This window comes from Vicugna pacos, chromosome 7 (genome assembly GCF_048564905.1).
Source record: "Vicugna pacos chromosome 7, VicPac4, whole genome shotgun sequence".
Classification (NCBI taxonomy): domain Eukaryota; kingdom Metazoa; phylum Chordata; class Mammalia; order Artiodactyla; family Camelidae; genus Vicugna; species Vicugna pacos.
In genome coordinates this window covers 31,899,429-31,926,975 of record NC_132993.1, presented here as the reverse complement: position 1 = coordinate 31,926,975, position 27,547 = coordinate 31,899,429, and the positions used below count along the sequence as shown (strand labels likewise).

Below are 27,547 nucleotides of genomic sequence, written 5' to 3'. Positions count from 1 at the left end.
GCAAAAATCAAAAATTAACTACAAACTAGAAAGTTACCATTGCTTATGATTTTCACAGGTAAAAGCTTATGCCTACAAGAATCAATGCAACTGGACTCCTTTTATATAGTTTTAAAACATTTGTATACAAGAATATGAGGAATCTTCATATTATTCCTGTCACTTTACTTTAAATGTAAAATTATATCAAAATAATTTTTTTAAGCATTTGGTAAGATTGTAGCAGATTAATCACACTACCTTTTCGTAGGTTTTGCAGTTAAACCTTTACATGCATTGCATTATTTCTCCTTGTTTTTGTGATCTCATATAAGCAAAGACCAGAATTCCACAATCTCAAGACAGAGGACAGTGGTTTAGGTGTTTAGGTTTAGGTACACAGTAGGAATCTGGTAGAGGCAAAAGACCTAGTCAGAGGAAGTCATTAAGGTAAGGAAAAGCAGACAGAACAACAGCCAGGCCCAGAATCCACAGACGTCAGAATCAGTGAGTGCCATGAGCAGCAGCAGCAGAACGAACAGGAGTATTGGCCTGGCCCTGGCCCTGGCTCTGGCTCTGGCAAAAAGAAAGAATGAACTACTCAGTTCTAATCAGTGGACACACGATATCTGACTTTGGTATTTTATTATTCAGCCTGTTGGATTTTTCTCTGGTCTCACTGGTCTGGATTGTGGTATGGAGGAAGCCAAAAGTTGACCAATGAATATTTCTTTTATTTGAGATGTTAAGATTACTTAACATTACAGAATAGTAGCATTGTAGTGACTCAAAGAAACAGGAAAGAAGGAAAGACTACATAATTAGAGTATCCTATAGTAGATTATATTAGTTTATTTCTCAACTTGAAAGTAATCATCTAAATTTAGACTGACTACAAGATGTTAATATGGTTAATGTATTCAATTCTATATTCAGTTTTGAGTCAATTTAAACAATAAATATGCAGTTATTGCAGAGACAAATTTCCCTCTTATCTGTTGTTTTTATAATACGTAAAAATGGCCTTTGTATATTCTATTCTATTCTTAATTTTTAAAATGATGTTTATTTTTAATCAAATGAATAATCATTACTTCTATGGTAATAGAACAGAATATGAGCTTAGAATTAATAGGACTTGGCAGTAGACAAATCAGTACTTATGTTGACGTTTCTTATTTGCATGACTGGGATGATGACTATGACTTTAAACAAAATACAGAATTAAGGAAGAGGGATTAGGATTGGAAGGGAAATGTAACTTTGGTTTGGGATGTAAGGGAATTAATTTGCCACCTGGATATCCAGACGGAGATGACCAGGAGGCACTGAGGCACCTAATTTTCAATGACTATGAAAACAATGAAAGCATTCATCATTAGAACTATAATAAGCATAATTCATTCTTTAATTATTCAGAATGGATACTTTTGGGTTTTACCAGGCTTTGCAGTTATCAGGTTTAAATCGATACTTTTTCAGCGTTTTTCCACACAAGACCTTCTGTTAGTCACAGTGGGGATTAACGCCTAGACTAATCCATCATTCCTGACCGCAGGGATCTTGCAGTCCAGCTGGGAAGACGGCACACACATAAAAGATGCTAAAAGTGCAGCAAAAGACCACCATTGTAAAGGTACCACTGGAAACATTCTGACTAAACAGATATAGAGGGATATATCCTCTTCCTTCCCGCTAAAAATATCTGATACACAGTACATTTCGCTGAATTATTTTTTTTTGCCCATTAAATAAATTGCATCAGATGCAAACATGGCAAACCTTTTCATTTAAAGAAAGGTGTTTTATTTTGTACCATAGGAATAGCTACTCCATGGGAAAATATTGCCAGAAATGCTGGTAATTTAAAGGAAGCATAGCAAAGCCATGAAGGGACAGAAGCAAGTCCCATAACATGTGAAAATTGACCATAGGAGTAGTCCTGTTGAACTACTCCAGTTTTAAGAGATTTGTAAACAAATGCCTTGAATGTTCATGTAACTGCCATTGTCTAAAATTTAAGTTGGTTTGCCAAAGTTAGCTTTGAATGAGATATTATTAATACAAAAAATATAAAATATGAACTATTTGAAGAATGTCTTTATTATATGCATTACATATACACACACATGCATCTGTGAAAGAAACAAGTTTTAAGTGAAAATCTCATATATACATGTGTATTTTTTTTCATGCAGAAAGGCAACGCGTTAAGGATAACTTGCATATAGGTGGGCAATATTACTTACACAGCTCCCTCTGTTCAGTTTACTAAATAAACTATCAACTGTGTTGACTGTACCAGTACTCTACACGCATTCACTGCTTAGAATAATAGCTTTTAGTTAAAAATGTACACGCACACATGCAGAATAATTTTAACATATATTCAAATGAGTTTTGCATGTAGACAGAGTATTAACCTTTCTACAAAGATAACAAAGTTTAAATTTCAGGTAGTCTATATTACATTTGATTTTTACAAATCTATTTGAAAATTCTTTTCAATGTACTTACACAATTATATTATTAAATGAAATTTTATTAAAATTTAGTTTTCTGGAAAGTACTGTGACCATTATTCAAAATTATTCATTATTTGTCCAAAATTATTGAGCAATTCTAATACAGTTATCTTTTTAAGTAGACTGAGAAATAAACTAAGTGATCTTCTGAAGTACTTTTAATTTTATAATCTTGTAAAATAAAGTCTCCTTTCCTTCTCTGATTCCCATAGGAGTCCAGTACTCAGGGTGCAAAGCTAGAGGGCAGGACTGGAAGAACTTCTTAGCTAGCACAGTAACCACTCAGCTGCCCTTGGTACATTAGCTCTGGCAACGCACCTTCCTTGTAATAGTAGTATCATTCATCAGTTGGTGATGCCTTTTTTCTTCTCTGACTTTTGTACTGAAATATTGCAAACTGGTTTATTAGTTTACTAATTAGGAACTCAGGAGGATAAATCTAAAGTTATCAGAGTTGGTTATTTGACATGGAAAATGGAAACCAGTCACAGAAACAGTATAATTGTGTTCAACTTTAAAATATAAGGATAGGGAGTCCAACATTTAATTCCACTGAGAATCAGAGTAAACAAATGACAAGATTAAAACACAGAATAGCATGAATGGCCTCATGAAAGACAGATAATTCCTTGACAGAATACACTACTGAAGAACAAAGTCTTCCCAAGAGATGGTTAAGAAGAGAATGTGTAATATTTGGCTTGGGTGGTTTTCAGAATAATTCTGCCTGAAAGCAAAGGATCGATTTGGATGGCCCCTCCTACAATGCAATTCAGTGAAGACTGTTCAGAAATGAAGTGCTTGTCTTCACATTGGAGACCATGGTTATAACTTTATTTATACTAAACATAATAGTCTTATACACTTACTCAAGATTATAAGTGAAGATCATATTTTTTTTCTGCTTGTACCCAAATGTAATTTTAAAATTCTGTGCAATTTTGCCATTGGCAACTAGTCAAGAGATTCAAGTTGTAATGATACATTATACATTTATTTATAAACTTTAATCCTCAGAAGGAGATGTTAGTAACATGTGAAAATACTCAGCTTCATTTCGTCTCTGGCTTACGAAACTGAAAGTGACCTGAGCAGTTCTGTGTGATTTGTGACTGTGTGAAGGCATCCACAGTAGTTTTTCAGAATGAAAATCAGCTTGGGGTTTTTCTTACAGATCTAGAGTCAATAGGGTAGCTTTCTATCATGCTTTAGTTCTGTGAAACAGAGTGCCATCAGTGTTAAATGGGCTATAAATTCTGTTTCACATACATAGGAAAAACATCTACAATTTGGCATGCCTTACAGATGTAAATTTGGGGGATATTTTGATCTGTTTTTACTACTGCAAATTTCAGAAGGGGTAAATGAAATTCAGATCCACAACTGCACATGGGACATTCATTGTCTTATGATGTTAGAATTCCATTTCTAGTTTTGACTGGGATAGCACGATCTGATGTGCAACAAAGACACCATTTTCAGAGTAACTTGAGAGGGAGGGAATGGTAAAATTTCCCAAGACGGGTTTGTTTAATTTCCAGTTGGTCTCTGTCTCTAAACAATGCTGTAGAATAGTCCAATTTGGCAATCTATTTCTACTTGTTATAGCATATTTAAACAGCAGAATGGTATGATTGTTTCAAAAAACTAGTTATCATTTATATCATAGATAATAATACTACCATGCCAGTTACCCAAGCAAAAGCCATTAGAGAAGCAGAATGAAAACCTGAAAAGATCTGAGAGACGTGTCCTGAGGAGCTTTTTCTCTTTTATGTAGTGGTGGGATACATCAAATGCTTTAAAACAAAGAAATGACCAAAATGCAGTGGTATATAATTATTTCAAATTAAATTTCATCTTCTATTCATAGGTGTACAGGGATGATAAGGTGAAACTGTATAGCCAACTCAGTTATTTCCACAAACACCATCTTAAGAAGAACTACCTTAAGAAAAAACATGTAGTTCATTAAAAAAAAAAAAGCTAGTGTCCAACTTATGAAAAGTTGATGTTCCAAATTTTTTGTAACCCGGAAGTTGCTGGAATTTGGAAATCATTTTTCCCCCTAGAAGCAATGCCATGAAGTATTAGTTTCCCTGGTTAGTACGCAAAAACTTACTGAACCCAACCTGGCTCCTGGAAGCAAGTATGATACTGAGGGGAAAAAATATTCCTTCATGAATCTTGGGCATTGGACTAGCCACATATAAGATTTTAAAATTTGGAATTTATCATCAGTGCTGTTTTGAGAATCTACAAAGTGTCAGCAACTGGGATAGAGACTTAATACATGTTAGCAAATTTATTTCTCACAGAAACTCTGCCAAGTAGAAATTACATGAATAAGATGGATACAAAATGTAATTTATCCAAGTTCACACAGCAATTAGTTAGAATGAAAGCCCAGATCTGCCCTATTTTAAAGCCCATGCTGTTTCCAATATGCCTTATTGTTTTTAGAATCCTCCTGCCCTCCCGTATACATATACACACTCCAGACCTGACTACAAGTCTGTACTCAAGTCTGCCTTGTATCCCAGAGTGTGCTCTCTGCTCTAAACCTAGCCATTTCCATTGTCTCAGTCCAAACCCAAAGCCCATTTGTGCAGCTAATTTTAACTGAGTGTAAGGTAAAGATATTCCCTTCCATCCTAGAGGTGTCTGCATTTAAGGAGAGGAATCTCTGTGTGTGGGTGTGTATTATATAGAAGTTGTGTATGCACATTATAAACACACAGACACACACACCTATATCTGTATGATCTTTTAAGTCTGACAAGGCACTGGCAATCAGCCCCCCTCAGGTGTCTGCCACTGAGGAGGTGACTTTCCTTATATTATTCTTGCTGGGATGTTGGGGTAAAACCTTGGAACAGGAACAAGAGTCAAAAGAGTCAAAAGAGTCAAAGAAGGTGAAAAAACTTAAGTATCCTGCTTCACAATTATCTCCTTGGAGCTTTATTGGCTCAGAAATCTTGGGCCCTGCTCCATTTTCACAGGCTGCACATGGGCTTCAGGTGGGAACATAGGCTTGCAGAGATCCCAGAGGGTCCACGAGAGGCCTGGCATCCGAGATCCCCTTCAGCTAGAGCTTGAGAGAAACCCTGAGTGATGAGATGCTCTTCTTCTTCTCTCAGAAAAGGTCCAGAACTCCTCCAGCGAAAGTCTAGGCTTAGAGGGGTATGAATTTCCACAAAATCAGGAAGCCACGAAACCCTAGTAGATCTCCAAGGAAACCCTAAGCTAGTTGGCTCCTTGCTGTCAACCAGCTGGCAGCTTCCAAACAGTCCTCCTGACGGGTCCTGTGCAGCTGTGTTTTATGTTACCGTCTGGCCTTGCCAGAGGTCCCTCCCTTAAACAGACCAGGCTTCCACAATTAGTGTGGACTCAAAACAGGTTAGTTACAGAATACATTAAATCCTAAAGGCCTCGCGGGGCCTATTTACACGTCTTTGGACTATTTCCAGGATCCCAGATTATACTGTAAGTGTAAATTAAGGAAGTCTCACAATCCTATGGCTCTGACTGGAACACGCAGCATGACCATACCTTATGCCCCATTTTCCAGTGCTTTTCTTGGCCTCATTTTAACAATTTTACCACCCTGAAAGATAAACTTTCTGCAATCTTAAAGTTGTGCTTTACAAAGTATCTCTCTCTTTGCTGTTCGTGAATGTGCCTGGGTTCTATTCCTCAGGTACAAAAATTGAAGACTGATCGCTTTTTTTCCCTTGGCATTGAAATCTTTCAGGAATTTATTTGCATTCACCTGGCCAAGTTATAAATACCATCCAACACCTATATCATGTCGTTTCATTACTTAAAATAATAAATTGGTTTCACTTAATAAAATACAAAACCAGATGAAGTCAGTCTGTATACCCAATGGTTGGGAACATACATTTAGCAGCTGTTGGGAGGGGAAAAAAAAAAATAATGCTGAAAAGGTCAGTCCCCTGGCCAGTACACAAGATCAGTTATAGATCATGGATTCGAGAAAAACTGAAATGTATTGTAAGTGGTTTTCATTTTTTATCCATGGCTTTCCATGTATACCCAAAGAATCTGAGCTTGGGTTCAGTGTTCTCTTCCCCCTACCCTCTTCTCTTAGCCCCCTGTGAGGCCTGTTCCCTTGGGGCCTCTCCTTTCTACGGGGTCATGTTTCCAGCCTTGTGCCTAACCACACAGTACCTGACACACAGGCCCTGAATAAACACTTGTGGAATGAGTTCTGAAACCTGAACAAGGAAGACTGTGATGTCAGGAGAAATAACACAGTCCAAATACCAAGAAATTAGTTAGCTGAACACGATTTGATAGTAATGATGGCAATTAATATGTGGCTCTTGGTGACGACTTTGTATGTGCCCAACACTTTACTAGAAGCTTAAAAAATATAATCTCATTTTACTTTAGTTTAATCATTATAACATTGGGCATTATTAATCCCTATTTTACAGATGAATAAACTGAGACTTTGAGAAGTAAAATAATATGTCCCTGCCACATAATTATTAGGCATGTATTAACTGGGATTAACATGTGTGTCCATTCAATGCCAGAATCAGTGCATTTTTACCCCTTTTGACCTGGTCCTCCATTTTTTCATCTATTAAACATGGAAATTTTCATAGTCATTAAGATCTCTTCCACCTTTAAGATGTTTCAGATGACACATCTCAAAAAATTTTACTATTCAGTGGGGTTTCATTGTTGGTTAAAATCCTGCAAAATACAAATGTCTCTCTAAAGCTGAAAATTTAGAAACCCTGAAAGGAAAGAGGAGAGGAACTTTTGGGCAGTTTGAGCCTTTCTAGGGTTTTTCAGATCCATCTAAAGCTAGAGTTAGCCTTGTATTTTCATAGGAGTTAACATTTACTGATAACTTACTATGTGCCAGACACAGTGCCAAAACTTTATGTGTATTATTTTATGAAAATCTTAATCTCTTTGAGATAGTACCATTATTATTCACAATTAACAGAAGAGGTACCAAGTTTAATTTGCATAATGTCACACAGCTAGCATGTGGTGCAGCTTGGACTTAAACCCAGATACGTGTAGCTCTGAAGCCCCCAATTTTAACTTTAACTGCTTCTGCATGCTATTTTTAGCTTATTTATCTATGTACATTTAATGTTATTTAATTCTTTTGATAGTTTATTTTGAAATAATGCCTATGAGATGTAGATCAGAAATCTGCTTAGTTTGTTTGCTAACACATACTCCCAGGGCCACGTATGTGGTGACACTCAGCAGGTATCTCCTGATACATGCCTTTCAGTGCAATTAAATTTCTTTGGGTCACTCTCAGTCACATGCCTATGAGTTACAAACTCTGTCTTCTCCCTCTAAATATTTCTTTCTGTCCAAAGTGGATAGATTAATAAGAAAGAAAACAAACAACCACATCGATGTGGAGATTTGCAATCTCTGGCCTGAAAAAAAAGCTCCATAGAGAAAACATAAGGCCTAGGGTGATTGACAGAAAAGAAATCCTGCCTCACTAAATGTGTTATTGTGGTTCATTCTGTACTGATTAGAAGGGGTTATTGAGACTTTCACAAGATACAATCTCTGGGACCCTGATAGCAAATTAACTTTGGTTTTAAGAGAAATTCAGGTTAGTTGTTACTCTCTTCATTAAGACAGACCTATTTTCAGTTTAACTTTGATTTATATTAAACAGTATTATGAATCTACATGCATGTTTGAAGTAAAAATTCACATACATTTCTCTTTTGTATTTATCTTCTCAAAGAAGTGAGCTCCAAATTAAGTTACATAGGAAGTGTGGAAATGCTCAAAACAGACCCATTTAGATTCTGTAAACTTTTGAAAGGAGGAAGATATTTTAGAAGCTTTAGCTTTTAGATCAAATAAGTATTAGTTCATTTTTGCTTTAGCCAAGTAGACATTTTATAAAAGAACACTAATAAGGTGTGCAATTTTTCCCTAACCAAATTCTTCACAATGAAATCCAACTGCAATATTCATTTAGAAATTTGATAATGCTCTCTTGTGTGAGTTTTAGGAATAGTTGAAACCCCATTGCATATAAATTATATCATGGAAAAGCTGTATAAATATTCTATTATGGCGCATGCTGTTCCACGGATCTGTCAGGATTTCCTTTATACACTCCATTTTGAGTGGTATATAAATCAGATGTAAAAATTCGTATTGGACTGAAACTCAGCACAAAAGGCCTCCTCCAGAGGCAAATGCTTTTTTTCAAAATGTGGTTTGAATTATGTTGGTCATTTTTAAGTTATAGAAGTGCAGAAAATGTATTTGTGGTTTTGAAGGAGAGAGATTTTTTCCATTTTTATAACTCATTAGGAAACTTTACAGGCCTTTAGACCATTTTGTGGTTTAGTTCTTCTCAAGTTTTTCCCCAAAGCAATATTAAAACTTGAATGGTGTCCGCTATGAGTCCAATGATTACTGTTCTGAATACAAATATGTGTATGAATATATATCTAGTTATACGTATCTTAGACTAGGAGAAGTTTCAATAATATCATGACTGGGCCTAGATTAGCCCTAGCAGTTACCCATTTTTGTATTTGGTATCATGTTTGGTCCATCGAAGGAATCCTCTGTCTATACCATAGTTCAGATGTAATGCTTGTAATTTTAAAGCTGCATTTCTAGCTTGCAGAAAAATCCAGAGTTGAACAGGACTTCTTTTATAAGGTCTCTTGACAATAAGGCTGTGCCTTTTCTAAGTTTTGCTTTTCTTTAACATATAAGGCAAGTCGCAGCCTGTTTATTAGATATTCACTGATGATCTCATTTGTGAAGTAGTTAATATGTGTATGTTTATGTATACAAATTAGTTTTTTAAATAGTGTTGAACTTATTTTGTCTACATAGCTAACATGTTGCTAAGTAATTTCATAAACACCGAAACTATTACTTTAACACATAGAGATTATGATTATTTTATCTCATAACAGCATCGATTAAAACCTGAGAAAGTTATTTGGACAAAGAAAGTTGGCATAATTGACAAAGTCAGGTAAACCAATCTTTCAAATGACCTTAAAGGATAATGAAAATTGAAGTATTTTGTGTGATTGAACTGTTCCACCTACATTATTTAGTTCATTAATCCATTAGAATAGCACATTTAGTGGTTATTATTTATTGGCATATAAATAGATCAAGGCATTAAAATATAAGAGGTTAAAAATGTTATTCTTTGTTTTTATTTAATGCCTCTTAGAATCTGGGAGTCTTGAATCCTAATACAGTTTCCTTTCCATCACATGACACTATTTCTGGTGCAGTTACTAGAATCTCTGGGTCTAATGAGTGTTAGAATGAACCACCCTGAGGATAAGCAAGCATTTGCCTGTGGCTGGTGAGGCCTGGTGGGTTTTTCCTTTGGGTAACTCTGAGGAACAGGAGCGGTCCATCTCCTCCTAGATGTTTTACCTACTAGCCTACTGTCATGGAAATTAGCCGGCTCTGCAATAGAGAGAGCTGAATACCCAGGGTTTTTGTTTTTTGGGTTTTTTTTCATATTAATAGGAGATCAAGGTTACTAATGAGGGGTCATATCCCAAATCTCTAATCTATAAAGCTAATATCCTCATTTCTATTTGGGTCATTTTTTAAAAATTCTGCTCCATTTACTTTTTCTAAATTATACTACTTTGTGTTCCATAATGTTACATTTGGTTAGAATTATAAATGTTTATGTGTAATTCATACATCACTCCTACACTTCTGTTTTTCTCTTAGCTTATCATTAAACTCATAGCTCTTTCGATTTAACTTAACGTGTTATCACTCCAAACATTCCTGTATGACTCAGTCAGTCTTAAAAATGTTGTTACAGCTTTTGGGGGAAGTCTATGAATTTCTGAGCACATACTGAAACACAGTTCTATGTTATTCAGAATTGTTTTGAAGTACAGCAAAAACATTTAAAACTACTGAAAATGAATATACTATTTAAAAGACAATATAAACATGTTTTGAATCTAGATTCCATAGTTTGAACTTAAGCAATTTAAACTGGTTATGGAGGCAATATACACATTGCACCCACCACCCCCCTTCCATCTATTGTGTTATACCTGTATTTCCCTTACCTTTGGAGGAGAAATAACAGTGCTACATTTGAATAGCATTGACCTTGTTAAAGCCTAGCACAGTTGTTTTATACATAACATGCAGTATATTTTTAAACAGAATGGCTACTTTCTACAACCAGTAAAACAAAAAATGAAATTTTAAAAAATCTTAAGATTATAAAAAGTAAGGAATGTAAGATATATTCTCACCTTGATTTTACCTTTAAGCAGCCTTTTATTTGTCTATTAGGAACTTCTTCCGGTGGTTTTACAGGCTCCAGCTCTTGTTCTTTCTTTTGACAAACCAATACATAATTTGTGCCATTATTATTTGACCAAAAAGTACCAGCAGAAGTTTCGTAACGTATACAAAACTCAACTTTAGTGCCATCTTTCTGATAAGGAGGAACCAATAAAATCTTAAAGGAGAACTGGTCAGTTTCACCATCACATGAATTTGGGACATATTCTGCTAATATGTCATAATATGTCTGCCAGTCATCTAAGGACATTCTCACATATACTAACTTCTCAAAAGAAATATTCAAAACTCGAATAATTCCCTTCATACTTGTAGACCCAGGAAGATACTCTGTTGACTCCAGTATCGCTTTCTGTACTTGAAGTTGTTGCATAAGATCTTCTTTTGAAGAAGGCAAGTCAAATAGTGGAGATAAAACATATTCTTCTGTGTGGAAAATGTCCTTCCTTAAGTCAAAATCAGTTGAACCACTCGGTAATTCCCAGCAATCAAATTCTTTAACAGACACAAGATTGAATCCAAAGGTGTCAGCAAATGAAACTCTTCTTGCACCTGAAGGTGGATTGTCCAGGTAAATGTCTTCAGACGAATCCGAACCTCGTCTGCTAGGTTGAGGGGAGAAACCAGGTCTGAAGGTAGCTTTAACTTCTTCATCTTCAGAAAGAGAATCAGATAAATTAGGAACTTCTAAAAAATTATCTTTGCTAATCTGACTGGGTTCTTCAGAAGGCTCCATGGGGCTCTCTGATATCAAATAAGGGAGAACTGTACAACTAGTAGAGGCTGATATTTGAGACACTGAGGCTTAAAATAAGTATAAGGTTACAGTTGACATTGCAAAAAGGAGTCAGCTCTATAAATAGGTCCAATGGCGTGTAAACTATGCTTGCTCGCCTCCAAAGGCCTTTAATATGATAGCATCCATGTTACTCTCACCAACATGTTTCAGATTTAACTCTCAATTTTTAAAGTTGCATGTGTTTATGAGTTCCAAAGAGACATTTTAAATCATCTTCTGCTGTGTTCAAAAATCTGAAACTTTAGCATAAAAATATTTCTTAACCAGTTGATATTAAAAATTAAAACTTGGACTATTTATTTTTAAAGAAAATAAAAGTAGTATCACAATATTAAATATATAGCTTGAGCTAAATCAATCCATTGGAGCAGGCAACAGCAGACAGGAGAGAGCAAGAATATTTATAGAAATGAAAAGATCTGATGTCTAATAATAACGATAGCTACCATTTACCAGGGATAATGTGAACTCTAAATGGTTAAGTAGAGATGCTGGGAGTCATGAGGAAAGAAACATGATTTAGACGGTGAAGGTATCATTTGAAATAAACCATAAAGGGTAGGTAGGATATAGACATGCAGGGTTGACATACATGAGGTGGATTTTCCACATGGAAGAAATAGCCTAAGCCAAGGCCTGGAACAAATAATTAGTCAAATCTATGTTAAACATTAGTAAGTTGCTTTTAATTAAGCCATGGAAAAATAAAATTCAGACAAGTAATGTATTATTGACTTGAAAATATAGGCGAGCAATAGTAAGCCTGGCCCAAGAGTGAAATTTTTTTTTTTTTGGCGTCCCTGGGTGGGCCCAAAGGAGGGAAATATTTTTGTAGAATAAAATGTTCATCGTTGGCAAATTGCCGTTTGATATCCACAAGGCAGAAGTTAATCCTTGGACATCTTGGAGTTCAATGTAAGTTTTAAATTGTGCAGCCTGTTTACACTGTCATATTTTTGTATTAATGTAAAACCCACTTTAGAGATAGCAATTGGGAAAAAATCTATAAAAAATTTAAACATACATATGCTTTGACCCAGAAATGCTCCAGCTAGAAATTTGCCCTATGAGTAAGGAAAAAGCATGCAAAGATAAATGTAGATATATGTTCATAATAGGATTGATTAGTTTCAAAATTCTAGGAACTATCTAAATATCCATCAATAGTGAAATGGACAAATAATGTTACACCCATATAATATAATGTTTTACAGCAATAAAAAGGATAAAATAGCACTTTATGTGTTGACATGGAAAGACAACCAAGATAAATGCCTAAGTGAAGAAAAGAAAGTGTGCACAGATATGTGCTTAGAAAATTCCTGGAAAGACACCAAACAAACTGTTAACAGTGGTTATCTCTAACCACAGAGGTTGAAGGTTGCAAGGGGAAAGGACTCTTATCATTTCGTTTTATGGTTTCTGTACTATTTGAAATGTTAGCCATGAGCAAGATTTTCTTTCAGTATATCTCCAACTCAAATTAACTAAATTAAGTGTGAAAGGTGATTATTTTTTTAAAACAGAGAACCCAATAGCATATTTTTAAATGGCAGCTTTATAAATACATTATAACTTACTGAATAATTTCAACTGCATACAATAGTAGATCAAGAAATTATTTTTCAAAATTAAAAATAAGTGGTGTCTAAGATAAGGAAATGAAGTTATTTAAGCTTTACCACATAGCTAGAATGGGCGGTGACCACATGGATTGTTCAAGAATGTAAATTGGCTGTGGAAATGACTACCCCTTGCAAACATAATGACCATGAGCCGTGAGTAGCCACATTCCAAAGTACAGAAAATGTATCATTGGTTATTCAAGGAAATTCATAACAAAATGCTTCATAGGATTTGTCAGTAATCCATACAGTCACGTAAATAACAGAATAAAGAAAATTTACAGATATAATAATGTACTAAATTATTTTAACTATCCAGGGATTGTAAGCAGAGGCATGGAGATAAAAGCCCCTAGGTTTGTACACTGGCTCTGACACTTACTACTTGGGTGACCTTCAGAATGTTGCTCAAATTTTCTTACCCTAAAGTTTCCCTGATTGTTAAAATGCAGTGTTAACAAATAAATGAGATGCTTGTTAAATGTTTAGCACACAATTTATATAATAGTAGCAATGATTATTTTTATTTCTACAGATGTTTGTGAAACGTTGATTTCTAAGATACATCAATAGACCAGAGATAGATCAGACAGATAGATTAGATTGATAGATGGATAGACAGATAGGTAGGCAGATAGGTAGACACAGAGAATCCACATACATAATACTAACTAATGGCTTGTAATTTGTTTCATTTTTGTCTTTTTTAAAGGCTATAGTATATAATGTTTAGCTTTGCAAGACATAAAATAGCTCTGCATTAGAAAATGATCCTGTTATTTGAGCTAAACTTTCCTTTTCTTAATTTCTCTTTCCACAGAGCACTGCTCCCTTGATTTGTAGTAATCACTGCCTATCTTTTGGAGTTTATAACCTTTGCATAATTGTAGATGGTTGACATGTTCCCCCTTAGTCACCACTTAGCTAAAGCAGAGTGATTTCATCTTTTTAATCTCTTCTCACATGTCAATCCTCCAGTGCTTTTTATCGTTTTGTTACTCCTCTATGAACTCCTTCCAGCTTGCCTATATTATTCTGTTAATGAGCTGCCCCGAGATGAATGCAATAGCACAGATCAAGTGTCTCTGGGGCATGTAAAGAAACTCTGCCAGTTTCAGCCTTGTGACTTGGTATTTGTACTTGGTTAAAATTTGCATCTCCTTGCTTTTTTCCATATCGTAGATTAGACCCACATCTTGTTTTCTCATATTCACTACTACTTCAATTTTAACATGACTTTTTACCACACTATTCATCAATTCCTGAGGTTTACTGTTTTTATCAGGTAGGACTTTTTATTTTTATTTATTTATTTATTTTTTTCCAAACTGCAGCTCAAGTTTCCACACATTCTACTTCCTTTGTATTAATCAAAGATTCTCAAAGGCACCTTTAACATGAAAGACCATTTCGATCAGGATCTCCATAAATAGGAAATAGATGTCATGCTAAATAGAAGATAATTCCAGGAGGGCTTATTTACAAGGGTCTATTTATAAAGTGTAAATGTAGAAAAGCCACAAGGGCTAGTGCAGTAGACTGGGGCCAGGTGCATCAGAGCAGTTACCAGCCCTCAAGAGATGAGGAAAGGGACAATCATCAAAACTTGAAAGCACAGAGTGCCATAAATGGGGGGGGGGGGACAGTGGGGTCACTGGGGGATCAGTGTTCTTTGGTCAAGGGACACACCAGCTGAAGATGACCCTGCCAGGAGTGATGCATGGGCAAAAATACACTGAACTCACTCTTCTCCTTTCCTGTGCTATCCTTCCTGGGCTGCCCATTGGCCGGAGACTATGGATTCTATTACAGTTCATTCAGATCAGTCCCCGAGAGCAGAGAGCAGAGTGGACAGGGGTGAAAGAAAAAAAGTGGTGGGTGGATTTGGAAGAGCAAACAAAAGATATTAGAGATTAAAAGTTTCATATTCACTTATCTTTGTGTGCTTCTGCGCTATATTTAAGCACGTGTATATGTGTTTCTCTTTCTTCATACATATTCCATTTCAATGCCAACTGAGTTTCTATTGCCTAATCTTTTGTTGTCACAGCACAAAAAAATTTCAGATGTTTAAGATCTGTAAGCTCTGATCTAGTGAAAGTCACATCAGGAATATTTAGCTTATCCACAGATAACTAATGATCTTTCTTGAGATTAATTGTAATGTCACATCTGTTTCCTGTGTTAGTGTAAGTCTTTGTCTGTAGCCTACACTCAAGAAGCATTTTGTCAGAAGAGAACCTGGAACAGTGATTCTGAACAAGGGATACACAGCAAAAATCACTGGGTGAGATGTTCAAACTTCACAGGCTCAGGTGTGCTATCAAATGTACTGAATGAGAACTTCCAGGTTGATGATGCCCCACAAGTGATTCTGGTGTATATGCGTGATCTACTAGTCTCTTGGCCATACGGTCAAGGACTTAGGTTCTAGTTAGAGCAAGCTATCATCCCTCAGGTACCACATGCTTTCTTTTATACCGACCCTATAAAATACTTTTTCAAAACATTTTGTGGCGTTACAGAGTAGCAGAACTTTCAGGCATTTAGCAATCATCTAGACTAGCCCCTTCATTTTCACATAAGAAAACTGAAATCCAGAACAACAAAGGACCCCCATCATTTGTTAACAGAGTAGGGACTTGAACTCAGCTCTCTATTGCTTTCTGTCCAGTCTTCTCCATATTATACCATCCATACACCAACTTTTAGTTTTAGAATTCATAATTAACAAATTAATCATCCTTTGAAAAATAGTCATTAAAATTCATTTGTTCTAGATTTAGTTTTCTTTTTTAATCAATTAACTTTTGTGAACTTTCTTTTTTCCATTTGATGGAGGATCTCCAGGGGTGTCCAGATAATTTTTCCTTGTGGCAGATTCTCTCAACCTTTTTCAACCTATGCCTTTTTGGTAAATCTAATATTTTACACTGTTTTCTCTCTCTCCCTTAGAGGCTTTGCTATACTTCTATTTGGGAATTACTGGTCTCAGTTATAAAAATGAATTATATGATCCCTTTAGAACTAACATTGATACTTATTATTTTAAAGGACTGTTCGTTAAAGGGAACTACTTCAAACATAGTTTGAGACAGATTTGTTCATCAGATGGCCATCATTGGAAAAAAATCCTCTGCAAGTGTTCAGATCTACCAATAAAACATACAGATCAGTCAGCAGAAAATCAAAACTTTGTCAGATGCAGGTAAATTTTTAAAGGGATATGTCATTTATTCCACAGAGAGCTGAATCATTTAGTACAGGTAATTGATCATGTTATAGCAGAAGAGTTTGCCACCAAAGGCAGCATCCAGATTCTTCAGCTTAATTTATAAAAGAAAAACCAGTAAAATACTTAAGTACCAAGTGCTTATATTGTATGGATTATCCAATAAGCTTTAAACTCCTTTGGTCAAAATAAAAGCATATGGATACATAGTAGTTATAGAAATCTAGAGCTTTAAGTTCAGTTATCAAGCAAGCATCATTTTACCTATAAGACGATTGGAATCCAAGTGGTCAACTGAATTCTTACTCGGGGTTGTGGGTGATTTCAGCATTAGCCCTAAAAGGAAAACATACTGTAAACTTCTTGAAGACAGATACCATCTGATAATATCTTAGTAAACTGTTCATTGACCTATAAAAATCGTGCCCATAGTATATGCATTTTGATACTAAAAAGTACAGCTAAGCACACTGCACTGGGAGTCAGGCCTATTGCCTGAATTCTGGAGTCACATTTATCACTAAGAAACTATATGGCACTAGAAATCATTTAGCTGCTTTGTGTAAATGTCTGGATTTTTTTTAAGATCTCCTCAAAAATTGGAAATCTACAGACACTTGACCCTTTTATCATGAAAGTTGCCATTTACATGTGAAGCAAACATACATTGACTTCCTTCTTTGTGCCACATACTGTGCTAGATGCTAAGGCTACAATGTTAAATATAAAATATGGAATCTTTTTCCAACAGCTGAGCAGAGAGAGCCAGGGGAGAGACAGACAGCAGGAGAAACTCTCCATCATGTTATAGCTCACTCTGTTGCCCTGATAGCCTTAGTCATTGATTGGAAAATCATGGGAATAATCCTTGTAGGCTTGGCTTACAGCATTCTCTTCTCTATTGTGTTAGAATTGTATTGTGTTAGAATTGGACTCTTGTTTCATAGACAGGTTTTTAAATTCTTTTATCTGCAGCCAGGGCCGATCCATCCCTTTTTTAAAGAAGCTCAGCCTCCAAATAGTATAAAATACTGATTCTTGTGGCTGCTATTTATTTTGTTAATTTTATTGACTATTTATTTCAGGAAATCTAGCGTTAGAGTGTTAGCCAAAAATGCTGTGCTCAATTTTCACCCCACATTTTCAGGTGAGGTGAGGGCATCAGCTAAGAAATACTTAGGAGCCCATGTAAGAGTGCAAATCCCTTGCACTCTCATTTGCATATGTACATATGTATATATATGACATAGATAGCCCTAGCCTAAAATCACTGCTTTACACAATTAAGAACAGCAAATTCAAGATTTTTTCTAATTATATTAATGTAAATTATCAAACATTATTTTAACTACTAATTTAATTATTTGAAGTTGTTAATTCCAGTAGTTAAATTTTAGATACTATTTATTTGGATACACTCTTGGACATACTTGTCATATTTTTCAGTCAGAAATATTTATTTCATTAAATATATTTTACTGGTAGAAGTTTAATAAAATGGAAGAGTGAGTTTTGGAGTCAAATAGACCTGGTTCAAATGCCTTCTGTTTTTCTTATAAGCTGTTTGCTCTTGGGCAGGATGCTTAACTACTCTGTGCCTCATTTTTCATTCTGTGAATGGAGCACAATAGTGCTTAAGTCACTGGGTTGTTGTAAGGATTAAACTAGAACATGTGCATAAGCAGTTGCCAATAATGACAACCCAAATAAACAATTAAAAATTGTATGTATTATTATTGTTATTTTTGCTGAAGGTAATATTGCAATATTGTTGATCATATTAACATACCTCCATTCTTGAGAGAGAATTCAGCTGTGGGATTTAAGAACACAGTGACTGGGGATGCACTGCTTATGCTCAAATCCTGCTTCAGTTTATTAGCTGAGTGACTTTAGGTAATTACTTAACCTTTCTGTGCCTTTATTTCCACATTTATTTGTCCAATAGTAATACCATAGTTCCTACCTCCAAGAGTTGTTCAAAGACCAAATGAGTTAATAAATGGAAAGTTTATGAAGCAATAAAAAGTATATAGTTATGGTGGTTAAAAATTTACAAGGAAAAAGATCACTTAAAATCCCAGCATCTAAATTATGGGACATGATGGAGGTGTAACCTAATGCTACAGTTGTAATAATTCCACAAAATATAAACGTATCCAATCAACATGTTGTACACTTTAAACTTGCATGATTTTGTTTGTCAACTATATCTCACTAAATTTTTAAAAAGCCAATCATCTAGTATAGTCATTGTGTATTTTTCTTACATTTTCCTTCTTGAAAGTTCCATGAGAAAAAGTATCCATTTTGTGTACCATTGTATTTCCATATAGTGCATATTATGTAAATGGATGAATGGGTAGATGTGTGGATGGAAAGATGGATAGATGGATGTGTGAGTGGGTAGATGGTAGGAAGAATGAATGACTTCAACATAATCCATCATCTTCCTGGCATTCTACCAATTTTATTACTATTTTTGTTCTTTAAGACAGTAAAAATCAATGTTTATAATGTAATATCCTGAAGTAACCTCTAAATTACTAAAAAATGATTATTCATGTGTGGCAATTCTCCACCCACCAAAATATTTTGTTAAGTAGAATATTCTATTCTTTGTCCAGGCCAGATACTTTCCACAGTAAACAGAATGTGGAAATCAATGCATACTGTTGGTGACCTTTTATTACGTGCACCAAATAAAAGCAAAAGAAAGGATTCCCCTAGTTGCTTCAGATTCATTTCATACTGCATTATTTTAAAGGCATATATTTTCTTTGCACTGAGTCACCAGAAGTTCAGACCAGTAGAAGATGTACCTCCTTCTCCCACTCCATACTAGCCCTTCCTTGTTGTTATTAAATTCAACAAATGGTTTAATTTAGGATGAAACAACATATGACATGGAAGGAAATAAAACTTGATTTTGGAAAATTAAGAGTGTCTGGGACTTTATTATGGGATCCTTAGAAAAGCATGCAGGTAACAACATTTGTTTTCCAAACTATTTACAGGGTAGTACTATAATAAATGTGATTTACTTTTTATGTCTAATGTCATTTGAGTTACTTAATATAGGCAAAACTTCAGCATCAACTATGAATTTCTCCAAAAATTTCAGAGATAGGTATATGCTTTATGTAATGCTTGGCATAGTTTTGGGTGATGATAAATACTTAATGCTTCTGCAACAACTTAAAGAATCTTAAACTGAATTTACCATAAGTAGGGTGCCTAATAGTAGTTAATATTTTAACAAAGTCAGGAAAATTGTTGGTATTAGTGGTCTCAGCTGGACATTGTTTTAGTTTACCAGGTCAGGAGCTTGAACCTGTGATACAGGGACACTGCAGGGTATGTGGATGGAAAACAAAAGGTCTGAAAATTCTCTAAAATTATATGTTAAGTTTACTCATGTCTACATTTTACTGTGTTGAATATACCAAATTTTTATTCCAGGTTCTGAAAAAAAATTTTAAGAATTATTGATATCTGCAAATAATTATTGGAAAATCAGGAGGAGTTGGTCCTCTGAATTAAAAGCAGAACATGTGCCAGTCTGTCCCTTTTATGCACCTAAAGTCGGCCCAAACTGAATCAGTATCCAAATCTCTTTGCTATGTAATATAAAATAATACATGATGATGTTTATATCAACACATACATACATTATGCATATCTAACCTGACTATTTAGGTGAGAAATAAATAGTGCTTGCTTAATTTTTCATAAGGCACTCCTGGCACAGTGAACAGATATACTTAGCATCATTCTAAATTTTCCCATGGCAAATCACCTTTTACCAACGGAGCAGTCAACTGTCACTGGATTATTTTAGACTTTTCTTAAGAATTAAAAAAAAATCTAGGCATAATCTCTTATTTAACCCAGTAGCTTAATAATATATATATATATATTTTTAAATTTTATAACACAAAGTTGTCAAACATATAGGGAAATATATGTTTTTTTGAAGTGGAATCAGCTTGATAGTTTAAATGATTTGATCATTGATGTGTTTGGCAAATTATTTGGTGTTACCCACTTAGGAGTTTGTGTTTGTTCATTATAAGGCTGACATTATTTTGTCTCTGAGTTGTAAAGCTCCTTGGAAGTCATTCTGTACAACCTCCACCCTTTAAAGACTCCCTTTTAAGATTTATTAACAGGAATGCTTCTCTCTTTATCTTGCATAAATCCAGTGATAGGAAACTCACTGCTTCATAAGATGTCACATTCCACTTGAAAAAATAAATAAAATCTCTGTCATTTTGTGCTACAGTCTAATTTACATTAGTTTTTGTGTTTTATTTTTATTTTTGTCTCAAAAGCAGCATTTGATATCCTCACAAGAACTCACTGTGTTAACCAAAGTCTTCATAAAAATTTGTGTCAGCTGAAGCAAAACTTTTAAAGTACTACATTTATACTAAAACTTCACATCATTAGTGTACAGCTCATTGAATTTTTCCCAAAATGATCTTAGCCATTTAACCAACTCTTTCAAAAAACAGATTATCAACTCCAGCAATAAATCCGTCTCATACCTACTCCCAATAGCTGTGCCTCTAAAGGTAATCACTGTCTTGACTTCCATCACCTCTGATTAGTTTTTCTGTTTTTTAAGCTTAATTTAACTGGGACCAAACTGTTTGGTCTGGCTTCTTTTGCTTAATACAATGTTTATGAAATTCATTTATTCTCTTTATTGTACACTATTCTACTTTATGACTAGATTATAACTTGTTATTCATTCTACTGTTGAAAGGCATTTGATTTGTTAATAGATGAACCACTAAAGACAGTTATGCATTAACATTCTTATAGATGTCATTTGGTACACAGGTGTATGCATTAGATATATCCCCAGGAGTGTGTTTGTTGGATCATAAAGTAAGTGTACACCTTTAATAGCTACTACCAAGCAGTTCGTCAAAGTAGCAGAACCAATACATACACTCCCAAACAGCCATGTGTGAGGGTTTGAGTTACTTTGAATCCTTGCAAGCACTTGGTATCGGGTCAGTAGTTTTCATTGTTACTCTGGTAGTTAACACATCTTACTGTTGTTCTTATTTAAGTTTTACTCATTTTAATTTTATTAAAAATTGAGTGTTTTTTGCCTTTTTGAACATTTGGATGTCTGCTTCTGTAAACTGACTTTTCAAGATAGATAGATATTTAGATAGATAGATAGATAGATAGATATAAATTTTTTGTTGTAAATACATCTGTGTATGTCTATCTGTGTATTATTTCTCCCATTACGTGACTGCCTTTTCACTCTTGATGATGTCTTTGATGAATGAAATTTATTTTAAGTAGAGTTTATTTGCCAGTCCTTTAGGTAAATCCTTTATGATTTACCTTTCACATTTAAACGTACAGTCCATCTGGAATTGATTTATGGATACAAATTAGATTTATTTTTGTTACATAAGAATATCCAATGTGTGCAGCACAACTTATTGAAAATACTATTTCTCCCTCTACCATGGCATCACCTTTGTAATAGAATTAGCAACCGTATGTGTGAAAGTCTATTTCTGTACTCTTATCTAGACAGTTGTTCTATCTTAATATTTTTGTGTTAATACTACATTTTAACTATTGTAGCTTCATAATGTCTTCATATTCTCTAAAGTAAATCCCAGCTTATTTTTCAGAATTTTCTTGACCCTTTGCAACTCCATTTATATTTCAGAATCAGTTTGTTAATTTCTACAAAAAAATTCTGCTAAGATTTTATTTGGAATGCATTGAGTCTATAGATTATTTGAAGAGAATTGGCATTTTTGCAATATTGAGTTTTTTAATCTGTAAATATCATTTAGTCTCTATTTTTAGCTTTTTAAAAATTTCTTTCAATAATATTTTGTAGTTTGCAGTGAGGAGCCCTTTCACATGTGTCATTAGATTTGTTTTGTGGTATTTGATTTACTGTGCTAGCGTATGTAGTATCATTTTAAACATTTCTTTGTCTGTTCTTCCTTTTGTTGGTACATAGAAATGCAATTGATTTTGGTAAACTGACATTGTATTTAGTGACCTTACTAAATTCATTTATTATTTGTAGTAGTTTATTTTGTATTTTATGTTTACAATGTAATGTCAACCTGTGAATAGTGGCTGTTTATTTCTTTTATCTGTTATTTTACTTTCTTGCTTTATTGCACTAGGGGAAAAAAATTACGTATGCTTTTCAATAGTGGTGGCTGTAACTAGCATCCTTGCCTAAATCCTCATCTATATGGTAAAGATTTCAATATTTCACCACTAAGTATGAAATTTAATTTTGGTTAAACTGGATATCCATATGCAAAAGAACTAAGTTGGACACCACCTTCTAATATACAAAAATTAATTCAAAAAGGAATCAAAAACTTACATTTTAAGAGCTTAGACTAGAAAACTTTTATACAAAAACATAGGCATAAATCTTTATAGGCTTGGGTTAAACAATAGTTTCTTAGGTGTGACACCAAAGCACAAATGACAAAAGAAAATAATAAATCAGACTTCATCAAAATTAAAAACTTTTTTCCTCCAAAAGACACTATAAAGAAAATGCAAAGACTATATACAGAATGAGAGAAAATATCTGCAAATAATATGTGATAAAGAATTCATAGGTACAATATATAATGAACCCTTACAACTCAACAATAAAAAGACAACCCCATTAAAAAATGGGCAAAGATATTTGAATGGGCGTTTCTCCAAAGGAGGTTTATGAATGGCCAGTAAGCACATGAAAATAAGGGGGTTAACCTCATTAGTAATTAAGGAAATATAAATCAAAACCACAATGTGATACCTCTTCATACCCACAAAACCAGAAAGCAAATGATAACAAGTGTTGAGTCCTTTGGAGAAATAGGAGTTCTTCATGCATTTCTGGTGGGAATATAAAATGCTATGGCCACTTTGGAAAGCAGTTTGGTGATTTCTCAGATGGTTTAATATGAGTTACCACGTGAGCCAGCAATTTCACTCCTAGGTATATAACCAAGAGAAATGAAAACGGCTACCCACACAAAAACTCATACGTAAATATTTATAGTAGCATATTCATGCCCAAAAGTTTAAAAAAAAATGTTCATCAGTGGATGAATGAATAAACAAACTGTGCTATACCCACACAATGAAATGCTGTTCAGCAATAGAAAGGAATGAAGTACATGTTACAGCGTGGATGAATCTTGAAAACATGCTAAGTAAAAAAAGTCAGACAGAAAAGGCCACATATTTATAGTAAATTCCATTTATAGGAAATGTCTAGAGTAGGCAAATCCATTGAGAGAGAAAATAGATTAGTGGTTGTCAGAGGCTGAGGGTAAGAGAAATGGGAACTGACTGCTAATGGGTACTGGATTTCTTTCTGTTGTGATGAAAATTTTAAAAATTAGGTAATAGTGGTGTTGCACGTATCTGTGAAAATACTAAAAAGCCACTGAACTATATACTTTAAAAGGGTGAATTTTAAGGTATGTGAATTATATCTCAATTTTTAAAAATTTATTTCTCTGGCAAAATTCTCCATCTTGCACTATTCTCTGGCACTGTTTTCATGGTGATTTTAAAAATCCATGTCTGATAACTATTTTTCCTTTTTTCTTGTTGGTCTTGGCAGAATTACATAATAAGCTATGGCATCATAACAGAAAAAAGAAGTTAATTCTTCTTTCTTTAAATGGGCCAGTTCTCCCTTAATGTATATTAGTGAAGTTGATTTTATGAACCTAAATGTAAGATAAGATGATTCTTGTCAACTTCTGTCACCTGCTATCGCATCCACTTTCGTATTAGTTTTAGCACTCAGCTTTATTACAACAAGCATTCCCTAGGGTAAGGTATAGTTTTCTCAAATCTAAATTCTCTACAGACCCTTAGATGTAGTATTTCCAAATCTCCTCACCCCTGCATGTACAAACTTCCAGTCAGCAAGTAACGATAATCTATGGGATTATTCTGAAATAGAAGAAAAAAACTCAGAAGCTATGGCTATATCTTTCAGATGGTCTTCAGTAAGAAAGGCTTTGAAAAAATAAAATAGAACATATGTCTAGAGCAATAAATAACTTCAACTAAGTCTCTCTTTTTCAGAAATGTAGATATTAAAGGGCAGAGGGATGGAGTATCTTGACTCGACCAGAGCTAGTTAGTAAAAGGATGGCCTTAGTCCCAGAGCTAGTACCCTTCATCTGCTCACCACTTTACAATTAATTCAATTAATCTGAAATCCACTAGGGAGAGAGTAGCGTATTATAAAAAGAGCATTAGAGTCTGGAGAATTCTATTCAAACTATGGTTCATACATTACCAGTGATGTGAACTTGAACAAGTATTTGACTTCTCTAAAGGATCCTCATTGTCTTTATATGTACGTAAAACAAAGATAACAGTATTGTTATGAATATTAAAGGAGACAATATTTTCTAAAGGCCAAGCACAGTGCCTAGCATATAACAGGTGTTCAGTTAGCAATAACATAGAGTGAAATTAAAAATAAGGTTAATTCTGTGCCTTAAACTTGTGTAAAATGTTACGTTTATTCCAAAGTGCAACAGTCCTTAGATATTATCACTTTCATGACATTTTATTCTGTTTCTGCTTGTGTAACTTTCTATTAAAGACAGTAACTTACAGTATTCAGTTTGCATTTGAACAACCACAGACGATAAATAAGAGTTGTAATCATTTTATCTCATCTCATTGAAGATGTCAACTCCCCATCTTCTTATCTCCCATTCTCAAATCCTGTCAGCCCATCTGAAAAACATTCACCTACACTCCCAAACCACACCACAATAACCCAACAGAACACAAGAAGTTCCCAGAGTCCTGAAGGGTAAAGAAGTGGGGATGGGAAGGATCTGATACGATGCTTTCTATCCTTGTGGAATTTAAACTTATTTTAATTTGATAATTCCCTCAGAAAGGTTAAATATAAATTCTTTCTCAGTCCCAGTTCCCACAGAATGAGAATGTGATTTCTAGTCATGTTCTCATTAAAAGAAAATTTCACTATCATAAAACAATTAGTTGATCTCGAAGGTCCTTTTTAATCTTCTAATTCTGACTCTATGCCCCATGAAATTTATTGCAGTGTGCTTAAATTTGTATATTGAATTGTTCTGTTTGTTCATTGTGTGTATACATGTGTGCGCCGGGACAGGCATTATTGATTGACTCTCAAAACTTTCATTTCATAAGATTCACTTTGGTAAGTATTTATCGATATTCTAACTGTGTGAAAAGGTGAATAAGAAAGTGCCCTTGCCTTCAAGGGTACCATAATTTATTACAGAAGATGTCACTTAAACAGCTTCTCCACTGTGAATTAGACAAATATTTTTAGAAACAATGACTAGAGTTTATCATCTTACTTCCTGAAATGTTTATCAGCCTGTGGCTTTTTTTTTTTCTTTTTTCTTTCTTTCTTTCTTTTTTTTTGAGTATAGCTGATTTACAGTGTTGTGTTAGTTTAGTTTCTGGTACAGTATAGTGATTCAGTTATGCATATATATATTCTTTTTCATATTCTTTTTCAGTATAGGTTATTACAAGCTATTGAAAATAGTTCCCTGTGCTATACAGTAGGGCCTTGTTGTTTATCTATTTTGTACATAGTAGTTTGTATCTGCTAATTCCAAACTCCTAATTTATCCCCCCCCCACCTCTTTTCTCCTTTGGTAACCCTAAGTTTGTTTTCTGTCTGTGAGTCTTATTACAGTTTTGTAAATAAGTTCATTTGTATCCTTTTTTAAGATTCCACATGTAAGTGATATCATATGATATTTGTCTTGCTCTGTCTGACTTACTTCACTTAATATGATAATCTCTAGGCCCACACATGTTGCTGCAAATGGCATGATTTCATTATTTTTTATGGCAGGGTAATATTCCAGTGTGTGTGTGTGTGTGTGTGTGTGTGTGTGTGTGTGTGTGTGTGTATAAAATCACGACTTCTTTATCCAGTCATCTGTCAATGAACACTTAGGTTGCTTCTGTGTCTTGGCTGTTCTAAATAGTGTTGCTATGAACATTGGAAGTACTTGCATAGTCTCAAATTTGTTCCCTCCAGATATATGCCCAGGAGTGTGATTGCTGGATCATACTATAAGTCTATTTTTAGTTTTTTTAAGGAATCTCCATACTGTTATCCATAGCAGCTGCACCAAATTCCATTCCCACCAACAGTGCAGGAGGGTTCCCTTTTCTCCACACCTCTCCAGCATTTATTGTTTGTGAACTTTTTAATGATGGCCATTCTGACTGGTGTGAAGTGATATCTCAGTGTAGTTTTGATTTGCATTTTTCTGATGATTGTTACTTTCTCTTAGTTTTAAAAATTTTAGTAGATAGTTTTCTACATGTTATTTAGGTAAGTTGCCTATATCAAATATGGGTCAGGTTGAAACACACTGGATTGCTGTGGTGAGTGGTGTTTCAATCTTATCACAAAATCTTCATGCCCAAGAAATAGACCATGAAGATAATATGTTAGTTATCACCAGGTTCAGATCAGACAGCATTATGAGCTCTCTTCCATTACTTGGATAGTAGTGGGATTGGCTCAAAATTTCAGTTTAATTTTCTCTACTATTTTCACATATGATGAAGTGAGAGCTAGCTATCAAAGGGCTAGAAAAGCACTTATATGATATCATGTCTCCCACAGCTCCAAGTACACAGCTTTACCAGAAGATGTTTGTATACTAGAGCATATTTAAACTGGAAGGGATTCTAGAGAACGTTTTGATCCTCTGCTTCATTTTATTGTGAAAAGAAGCAGGTCTATAGGAAAGAAGAGAACCCCCCTCCCCCCGTGCTTTTATGAGTGCACTAGCAGCATAAGTAAAACCAGAACTTGATCAGCTGGCTCACAATTCAGTCGTCTTTCCCCTCAAACTCATTAAGTAGATCTTGTTTATTAATTGAAAGGACTGCTTGAAATGTGTCTTTGCCTTTCCTGAAGGGGTTCTCCTGATCACTAGTAGCTAAACGCTTCTTTTCTAAACATTTTTAT

General features: G+C 34.5%; 1 protein-coding gene and 1 long non-coding RNA gene across 5 annotated transcripts in view; one reads left to right on the top strand and one right to left on the bottom strand.

Moving 5' to 3' along the window:
• The window catches only part of LOC140697366 (uncharacterized), a 105,408-nt gene that overhangs the window by 9,861 nt on the left and 68,000 nt on the right, over window positions 1–27,547 (top strand). The gene's annotated exons all lie outside the window — the stretch shown is intronic.
• The window catches only part of PPP1R3A (protein phosphatase 1 regulatory subunit 3A), a 53,071-nt gene that overhangs the window by 23,020 nt on the left and 2,504 nt on the right, over window positions 1–27,547 (bottom strand). For 2 of the 3 annotated variants that reach the window (XM_006206151.4, XM_072964645.1), the window contains 2 exons: window positions 16,777–16,848; window positions 10,805–11,894 (listed from right to left, as the gene is read on the bottom strand). In XM_006206151.4, coding sequence (XP_006206213.2) covers window positions 10,805–11,592 — 788 coding nt within the window. In that variant the 5' untranslated portion in view covers window positions 11,593–11,894; window positions 16,777–16,848. Of the gene's footprint in view, window positions 1–10,804; window positions 11,895–16,776; window positions 16,849–27,547 lie in introns of those variants that run through there. The other variant, XM_072964646.1, reaches the window with a different exon arrangement.